This window comes from Xyrauchen texanus, chromosome 19 (assembly GCF_025860055.1).
Source record: "Xyrauchen texanus isolate HMW12.3.18 chromosome 19, RBS_HiC_50CHRs, whole genome shotgun sequence".
NCBI classification, from domain to species: Eukaryota; Metazoa; Chordata; class Actinopteri; order Cypriniformes; family Catostomidae; genus Xyrauchen; species Xyrauchen texanus.
In genome coordinates, this window is record NC_068294.1 from 28044916 (window position 1) to 28055507 (window position 10592).

General features: G+C 38.3%; 1 protein-coding gene across 1 annotated transcript; it reads left to right on the top strand.

The window, feature by feature from the left end:
- Positions 1–7575: 7575 nt before the first annotated feature.
- Positions 7576–9080, top strand: gpr101 (G protein-coupled receptor 101). The gene has a single exon (XM_052150356.1). It carries the CDS (start codon positions 7576–7578, stop codon positions 8863–8865), a length of 1290 nt encoding a protein of 429 aa, XP_052006316.1. The 3' UTR covers positions 8866–9080.
- Positions 9081–10592: the final 1512 nt, after the last annotated feature.

Here is a 10592-nt window from a genome sequence, read left to right on the forward strand (position 1 = left end):
TGAAATCTGTGGAGTGGTTAAAAGATTAGTTTTAATGACTTCAAACTAAGTGTATGTAAACTTCTGACTTCAACTGTATATACCTACAATGCAAATTTCCTAAATATGTAATCATTTATTTAAAGTCAGGAATTTGTCATGTTTCTTGAAAGTCTGAGCAAGTTATGTGTATCTATTTCAAACAGTATCCACCTCTAACAAACTTCATCGGTGAACAGATCAGCTGAATGTATACAAGTTCACTGAAACTGAGGTAAGATACAAACAGACATTTTCAGACTTCTTTATTGTGATCTTCGAAGTGTCCAGAGTTACTTGTTTTATGTTTTCATTAAAAAGTGCCTTTTCTCGCAATCACTTGAATCAGAGCATGCACTCTCTCTCCCTCTATTACACATGCAGTGGGTGCTGAGATTGAGGGAGATGTGCAAAGTAAAGTTGGTTTAAATTAAACTGATACGCTAGATTTATATGGGAAACGAACACGTATTTATGACATGTATCCATGTATGACAACAGATAGCACTTCAATATGTTAACAAGCAAATCCTGGACATTTAAGGCAATTAGAAATCTCTGTCTGACTTTTTTAAAGTCCCTTTCTGGGGTAAGGATGTATTGTCAACCTAAACAAGCAGATATTACAGCTTTTCCTACTTGCATTACAACTTGTGGACAGTTTTGCTGCTTCCTATGGTGATTGATGTGCTGCACTGATAGACTGAACACCAGGGCAGGTGAATGCACTGACATCAGCATACATCTACTCCCTCATAACAAATATTATTCATAACAAGCTAATTAAACATTAGAGGGTGAAATGCAACTGTATACTCAGGTCGGAGAATGTGAAATGGGGTGGGTCAGTCATTGATGATCTATGAGATTTTGGGCATACTAAGATTGCCTTTTGAACACTTCCGGTGGCTATTCACCTATATATAACTGTGCTTAATTGTGCAGATATATATATATATATATATATATATATATATATATATATATATATATATATATATATATATATATATAGTGCTTTAATTGGTGTGACCTAATGTAGTCAGGTTGAATCTGTCATTTTAAATATAATTACCACATCGGAAATCATTTGAACATCTATATTTGAACATTAGTCCTTCAAATGTATTCCTATTAAATTTGTATTACTACAGACTGGAACTGGGCAATACATCAAATACCCACGATATAATCACGATGATTTTGCTGACGATGTAAAATTCAACATTATCGTTTATGATTTTTAAGAGCCTTTTATTTGGTTTCGTAGAGTGTATCAGTAGACTATTTCACGAACTTTCAGGGCTGTATAATTAATCAAAATAACATCAAAATGGAGATATAAGCATATGTGCTTATTTAACTGGTTAAGGCTGTGATTAAAGCATGTATGATTGTTAAATATAAGTATAAACGTGCAACTATAATGATTTAATTTTACTCTCCCTTGTGTTAATTTAGTTAAATATCTGTGGGAAAATATCTGTTCATCATTTTAAAAAAGATTTTTATTTAATGCCTTTTGAAATATTAATTTTACATGGCTACAATGGCTGTTTAGATTAAATGAGGGTTCCTCTGATTAAAAACAAATACACACTTTTATGCTATTAAAGAGCAAAAATATAATTATCGAGATAAATATTGAATATCATCCATTTGTAGAAAAATATTAAGATGTCAATTCTGAAACCAGATCGCCCAACTACAGACTCTATTTGACAGTGCAAGTAGTCTGTGCTAACTGATAGTCTTTGTGTTCAGTCTGATGTATGTTTGGGGCCCAGAATGCAAGTCAGACACCTCTTGCTGTAGACTGGCCATGCAATGTTTATGTTTCGGAGACGCCTGTCAGATAGAGAGATTTAAATTAAATTAAAGTCTACTTTGTTCCTTTATGCTGTCTTTCCCTTAATGGCCACACAACACCACTCCTCTGAAATTAATTAGACTGGTGGTATTTGGTAGCCACACGGCAGATCGTCAATGGGCAAGGGCGGAATCATCTTCCCCTGAAAGGAGGCTTACATTTAAGAAGACACATTATTTTTACACGCTTGAGGTTTGTTGTTTTTTTTTGTGGTCATTACCATATTCAGTCTTGGCTTTCATGCAGCTGTGGCCTTGGCTAAAAAAAAAAAAGGCCTTTGTACTGGCTTCATGAATACAACCAATTGGTCCATGGCAGGTAGCCCTCATAGTAAGTTAATCTCCTGAAAGAGTCCCATACAAGTAGTTTTAATGTCTTCCTTTGCCCTAGTGAAGACTGTCATCAATCGAGCATTTCGCTCCTTTGTGCCGGTGGTCCAGTCGCATGAATGGGAAGCACCAGGCTGTGACAATGGCTGCCAAGAGTGGCAAAGTAATCACCTTCCAGGGTAAACTTAAGTAATCACGTCTAAACTGTTTGAGCACCCAAATAAACAGCAGTGTGTGATCTGGGAATGTGAATGGGACCTTTTCTGAATTGCTTGTGCTTCTGTTTGTTTATCTAATTGTACCAAAATATGTCCGTCACTGCTAGCTTGGCTGTGAGGAGGAAACAGGCAGTGATGGGTGGATTTTGTTTTTCTGTTTGTACATGTAGTTTGTCACAATCTGAATTTAAACAATATTTCTGATGACTCTGGCTAACTCATTTTCAAATAAATTCTGAACACCAACACCGAGGTCACAATAGCCACTACATTGCTTCCTTTAGTAGGCCTAACTGCAGCGGAACATGAACTTTTTCTCACAATGTGCCTATACTTGCAAAAACAATTCTTCTGTAATGTCTAATAAAATCATCTCTGCATTATACAGATACTAAATAATAGCTTGCATCTATCTCAGAATAGCAGAGAAAGTTATTTAGTGAAAGTGAGAGGGAGATGAAGGTTTAAAATAGGCCATTTAATTTAGAACAGGCCTATTGTTAGAATCTGTAAAAATTTAAATATTACCTCAGAGATACGTGACAAAGGAAAGGCCAGTCATCCATTCTAGACTATGGATATAAACGTTTTTTATGAAATATTTGAATGCTTACTGAAAACTAAAATATTTAAACGCACGCATGCACTCACACACACACAAACAGGTGCAATCCCTCTTTGTTCGTACACTAGATGATGCTAAACAATCTTTCAGACCCTGTGAAAACTTTACATTGGGATTCCATGTTCTATCACAATCCACAAAGAACACAGTCATCAATTGTCAAGGATATTGATTAAAAGGGCTATGAATGCTGGCATATTTTCTTCAAATAAGCGTTAAAAAGCTATGGACCTTATATAGAGAAAGAGAGAGGTACTTTATAGGATAAAACAAAAATGTTCATTTTACTCAAACACATACCTATAAATAATACATTTTGTTTTATTCTATAAAGTATAGACAACATTTCTCCCAATTTCCAAATAAAAATATTGTCATTTAGAGCATTTATTTGCAGAAAATGACAACTGGTCAAAATAACAAAAATGATGCAGTGGTTTCAGACCTTGAATAATGCAAAGCAAGCAAGTTCATATTCCCTTTTTTAACAAATCAGTACTAATGTTTTTACTTAGGAAGAGTGCAGAAATCAATATTTGGTGGAATAACCCTGATTTTCAATCACAGCTTTCATGTGTCTTGGCATGCTCTCTACCAGTCATTCACATTGCTGTTGGGTGACTTTATGCCACTCCTGGCATAAAATCAAGCTCGGCTTTGTTTGATGGCTTGTGATCATCCATCGTCCTCTTGATCACATTCCAGAGGTTTTCAATGGGGTTCAGGTCTGGAGATCTACTTCCACACCTTGATTGATCTGGCCGTGTGGCATGGAGTATTGTCCTGCTGGAAAAAAACAATCCTCAGAGTTGGGGAACATTGTCAGAGCAGAAGGAAGCATGTTTTCTTCCAGCATAACCTTGTACGTGGCTTGATTCATGCATCCTTAACAAAGACGAATCTGCCTGATCCCAGCCTTGCTGAAGCACCCCCAGATCATCAACGACCCTCCACCAAATCTCACAGTGGGTGTGAGACGCTGTGGCTTGAAGGCCTCTCTAGGTCTCCAGGTCTCCGTCTGACCATTAGACGACAAGGTGGAGGATAGTTGATGATCTGGGGGTGCTTCAGCTAGGCTGGAACCACAAAAAATACTTTAAATTTTAAACTCAGTGGCTTCAGAATTCACGTTTAAGGTATGACTGTGTGTAATTTACAGTATGTTGTAGAACAAAATGTACTAACACTGCTCTTTTCCATGCAAAAAGATTTCATATATTGTCAAGGTCCAAAGAGAAAAATAAAAATCATTACAAAAATATCATAAAAGTAGTCCATATAACACAAAGCTGTTGTATGGCCCAAGTAAGCTTGGAATATAGTGCACTTGTCATATGGACTACTGTTATGATGTATTTATACTGAATCTTTAATAGTGCTTTATAGTATTTGTCCTTTTTAAAGCTTGACAGCTCTTGCTCACTATAAATGGTTATTCTATGGAATAGAGCTGTTTAAAATATATATTTTTATGTTCCCAAAAAAAAAAAAAAAGGGTTTTGAACAACATAAGTGTGAGTAATTAAGTGTGTAAAAGTACATTTTCCATTTTTAGGTGAACTACTCCTTTAACTGGTGGATCTTTTTTTTTAGCACAAACCTGACAAGACATACTCAAAATAAAATGGTCCCTTTTAAAAGTAGACAGAGGAGATGCTGCTCAAAATTCAGAATTAAAGACATAAAACTTAAATTGATTTAACATTATTACCTAATAATATTTGCATTAAGAATATATGAAACTGTCCTTGTCACAACCTAAAAACACAAGAGAAGTCACAGGTCTTGCCATGATTTAGTTTCTTTGTTTTCATGTTGGATCATAATTTTTTTTTTTTTTTTCTAGTAAGACCTTTTGATATTAGGGCAAAAATCATATACTTGATGATAATTTGTTACTGTGTTCCTGTAAAAATATGTAAAAATCATTAAAACAAGATCAATTGATTGATCTTGTTTTAGAAACAACACTGCATAAGATATTTAGATTTTCTGAGAATGTATTTTTAACTTGTGAATTTTGTCTTACTGTACTGGCAGAGTTTTTATAGTCAAAACAAGTGAAAAAAATCTACCAGTGCTGATGAAGTAACACATAGTATTTAGAACACATTACTGACCTTGAGTGACCTAACAAAATACGTTACAAATTACATTTTACAGCATGTATTCTGTAATCTGTTGTGGAAAACATTTCAAAAGTACCCCTCCTAACCCTGTATGTGTATATATATATATATACACACACATAAAGTGCATCCGGAAAGTATTCACAGCGCTTCACTTTTTCCACATTTTGTTATGTTATAACCCTATTCCAAAATGTAAATGTAAATTCATTATTTTCCTCAAAATTCTACAAACAATACCCCATAATGACAACGTGAAAGAATTTAGTTTGAAATGAAAAAAAATCACATGTACATAAGTATTCATAGCCTTTGCCATGACACTCAAATTGAGCTCAGGTGCATCCTGTTTCCACTAATCAATTAAGTAAATTCAGTTGATTGGACATGATTTGGAAAGGCACACACCTGTCTATATAAGGTCCCACAGTTAACAGTGCATGTCAGAGCACAAACTAAGCCATGAAGTCCAAGGAATTGTCTGTAGACCTCCGAGACAGGATTGTATCGAGGCACAGATCTGGGAAAGGGTACAGAAACATTTCTGTAGCATTGAAGGTCCCAATAAGCACAGTAGCCTCCATCATCCGTAAATGGAAGATGTTTGGAACCACCAGGACTCCTCCTAGAGCTGGCCGCCCGGCCAAACTGAGCGATCAGGGGAGAAGAGCCTTATTCAGGGAGGTGACCAACAATGCTGTGGGGATGTTTTTTCAACGGCAGGAACAATGTACAGGAACAATGTACAGAGACATCGTTGATGAAAACCTGCTCCAGAGCGCTCTGAACCTCAGACTGGGGAGAAGGTTCATCTTCCAACAGGACAACGACCCTAAGCATACAGCCAAGATAACAAAAGAGTGGCTACGGGACAACTCTGTGAATGTCCTTGAGTGGCCCAGCCAGAGCCCAGACTTGAACCCAACTGAACATCTCTGAAGAGATCTGAAAATGGCTGGGCACCGACACTCCCCATCCAACCTGATGGAGCTTGAGAGGTCCTGCAAAGAAGAATGGGAGAAACTGCCCAAAAATAGTGTGTGCCAAGCTTGAAGCATCATACACAAAAGACTTGAGGCTGTAATTGGTGCCAAAGGTGCTTCAACCAAGTATTGAGTAAAGGCTGTGAATACGTATGTACATTTATAAAAATTGTAATAATAATAATAATAATCGTTTTTTATTTTTAATAAATTTGCAAAGATTTCAAACAAACTTCTTTCAACGTTGTCATTATGGGGTATTGTTTTTATTATTATCATTTATTTATTTTGGAATAAGGCTGTAACATAGCAAAATGTGGAAAAAGTGAAGCGCTGTGAATACTTTCTGGATGCACTGTATGTATGTATATATATATATTATATATACAGTGTGCATCACGTAGAAGCAACGCTTGTCTTATATTTCCTTATTGTCCTTCAACACTCCATTGTTAATACTCATTATTGATTGTACATCTAGTTATTGCACGAACGTATGCATGCGTAAATGCACATTGGTCCTAATGAGCAGAATGGATTAGTGCTTATGATGGGCAGCGTTCTCTGCGTTCTGATGTTCGTGTAACCGCTGTGACATGCTGTATCATGCGCCACCGCATGTTCACAACGTATTATAAAAAGAATATCAGCTCTGACATGAGAAGCGAGCGCTTAGCTGATTGATGATCCTCCATCTCAGAAGGAGGTCCTCACACGAGCAGAGGCGAAAGGACGCGGTGGCTGCCATTGATTACATTGATGAGACGAACATGGGAGAACATCACTGGAGCCCTACTAATGTTGAGAGAGAGAGCAGAGACACAAGACAGAGAACACACGACTGAAAACTGACTGCCATTTGAGCATAGCCGAGGAGGGGATGCTTTGTTTTCAGTGATCGTCACACTAGGCTAAATGCCCCCATTCATTGGTAATATATGCATGAGATTTGCACAGCAGAGGAACCAGCGCCACTTTAACGCGCGGTTAACAATGGAATTATGACAGCGGTGACTTCCAGCTGTTTCTCATTGTTTGTGCGAGAGGTATAATTTGGCCTGTTCCAACCAACATCGAATCGTGTAAGGACCGACAAGGTAAGATACGATGCACTTCTTCTAAGCGATGAAAATGGGTTAAACATCTGTTGTCTTTTTATACAGTGGTGTTCTGAACACAATGGTTCATCCAAAGCTATGGCTTAAATATTCATACAGATTTGGCAAGTGAGAATAATTGTCAAAGATGGGTGATTAACATGTATGCTTAGCCCTTTTTGAGTGCATATCTCATCTGTTGCCTCCTCTCTCTAGGTGCGAACTGTGACCAAATAATCGTCAGATCTTCAGGTTGGTGATATCCGAAAGGCTCCTAATGCGTTATCTCCCACTCTCTCTGTCACCATGCACACCTCTCCACCTCCTGGACTGGGTAGTAACTCCAGCACCATGCCCTGGGACCCCGGTGCGCCCCTGTCGCCCTCTCTGGTAAACAGCACAGTTAAGATGGTGCTCATCTCGGCTATAGTGTGCACCTCGCTTTTTGGAAATGTGGTAGTGCTGCTGGTATTTCAGCGCAAGCCACAGCTACTCCACGTCGCCAACCGCTTTGTGCTCAATCTGCTTCTGGCTGACCTGCTGCAGACGGTGCTGGTCATGCCTTTTGCCATTGCTGCCACTGTGCCGGAAGTCTGGCCACTGGATGCCCGTCTGTGCCAGGCTCTTGTGGTGCTCATGCACCTGTTTGCATTCGCTGGTGTAAACACCATCATCGTGGTGTCCGTGGATCGCTACCTTGCCATTATCCACCCTCTGTCATACCCCACCCGCATGACACCTCATTTGGGCACCAACCTGATAGCTCTCACATGGCTTCTCAGCCTGCTTCAGAGCACACCCCCACTGTACGGATGGGGAGCAATTGAGTTTGACCGCCGTCACAACGCCTGCACTGTGGTGTGGTCCTCAAGCTATTCCTATTCAGCCCTGGTGTCTGCACTATCATTCTGGCTGCCTGTTGTGATCATGCTTTGCTGCTACTGGATGGTATTTCGGGCGGCGAGACGACAGAATGCTCTTGTACACCCCATCCAGTCAAACCCCCCACCACATTCCCAAGCGCCCTGTTCTAGTCCCCAAAGGCAGCAGCCCCAGTCAGAGGGGCCTTTCTCAGCCAGCTACCCCATCAGGTCTCGCCACAGACGCTTCCATTATCACTGTAAGGCAGCGCGGGTGGTGTTTGTCATCATGGCGTCCTATGTGCTCAGCATGGGCCCATACAGTGTTCTGAGCACGATATCCATTTACTCCAGTGCAGCAGTGCCTCCCTGGTTGGCCTCGATAGCTCTCATTCTATTCTTCCTGCAGTGCTGCTTACACCCCTACATCTACGGCTACATGCACCGCAGTGTTCGTAAGGAGTTCCTGGCCCTGCTTTGTGGGCCTTTGTGCGGACAGGGCCGTATCAGTCAAGGCTCCGCTGTGGATAGTTGCTTCACAGTGACTGATGGACGCTTGGCACACACCCATCTGTCAAGCCAGGTGGCCCGTGTGTGCCCTCTCCGCACCTGGGAGGAAGGGACCACCTCCTCTTCTCCCACAGAGAGGAGGTCTAAAGACAGCCGTAAAGAGACCACCTCCATCAGTCTGAGCTCAGAGAAGGAGCTCACTGTGCACAGCAACAAGAAACCATAAGAAAAAGTATTGGGGTGATTATTGCATTTATTAGTGGCTTCAAACCGTTTCCACATGGGCACAATTTGATTTCAAATGACTGTGCCTTTAAACACAATCTTAATACATAACTGAATACACGGTATCTGTAGTCAAATGTGTTAGTTATGCTATGGACATACTGTAAGGTTAATATATGTTGCACAGAAACAACAATGACAGCAACAACAAAGCCTAGCAGATAGTTAGTCCTGGTAGTTTCCTGGATACAGTCTTGTCAGGAACTATGGAGATGCATGCTAACGTTGATTGACTATTTAAAATTCCTTTTAGTTGAGGGTTATGTTTAATCTTTGTATGGGAAAATAGTTCAAAGTCTACTATCAGTTACAGGCTACTGTGCGCTGCCAAAATGGTTATTTATTTAAGCTGACTGGAAGCAAGTTCTGATTTTAAAAACAACCATAAAAGATGATAAAATTCTTGACATTCCAACAAGCCTTTGAGGTGAATATGTGGATAATTTTAAAAGTATTGAGCTTTCAATTAAATGCAGTATAAAAAAATATATTTAAAATAGGAATAATAGTGAGTAAACTGATGGGAAAAATAACTTTGAGACATTATATAGTATAAATTAATGTTATTTTAGACATCCATGTAAGAGGAAATGTATTGCTATAAAATTTACACTTCAAAGACAGAAAGCATTCTATATGTTGTTTTGAAACTTAAGTATTTTCCACAATGTAGAATACACGTGGAGATATACAAAAGTTTTTGTCTATTTTTATACGTATACATGTCAACTTAAACATATCAACTAAATCATTGTCAGTGGAATCAAAGTTCTCTGGAATTAAAGGTGTTTTAAATGTGAAAGTAATTACAAGCAAACTGCACTGTTGTACACAGATACAATAGTCTGTTTACCGTGTTTCAGGAAATTGAAGAAAAATAAGTTTTATTTATTGTTCATGCATCAATATGATCCTTAAGCGATGAATCTTATTAACATAAAGGGTTTGGTGAGTTATTTAGAACTGCTGCTGTTTTAAATCTAATTAGGAAGGTCGGTAATGTGATGATAGTGAGTTGTAAATATTAATTCATTTCAGTTGTATGTATTGTAATATGTGTCTGAATTACCCCAAACGTTACATAAGGTGTAGTTTCCAATGGTGCTCCACAAAAACCAACCAATTTAATAAAGCTGCTTGCTCAGCAGTAGACTGTCTCATAATAGACCTTTTTCACAGACTGTGATGATGCATTTCCATCTTGTTTAGCAGCGTAAATCTCGCATGTTTTTATATAAAATACATTTTTAAATATGAGTGTAAATTTATAACATTATGCTTATTGTTATATTACCCTGGAATTAGTTTATAAAAATAATTACCACAGCTGCTGAGAGAGTGACAGTAAATTTGGCATATTTTCTCAACTGACTGTCTTAATCCACTGCACTCTATTTTATTTTCTGTTCTGGAAAGTAATTCAAATGTTATAGTGGATTTTTTCTTTTGGTCTTGGAGCAAATGGGTAAGTGAATATAATGTTGCTGCGGTCTCCCATTCACCACTTTCGAAGTTTACTCTGCAAATGTTTACTTCAGCATTCCAAAACCCGGAGTGTGAAAAAGGTCTATTTGTCATTGTATTTCTCTTGGAATTTCAAAATGACATATTAAACAAATATTAATTTTAAAAAGATGGTTCATCTAAAAATAAAAATTCTCTCATCAT

Excerpts from the sequence above, each read along its gene's own strand:
- gpr101 (XM_052150356.1), top strand. The coding sequence starts at position 7,576 with ATGCACACCTCTCCACCTCCTGGACTGGGTAGTAACTCCAGCACCATG.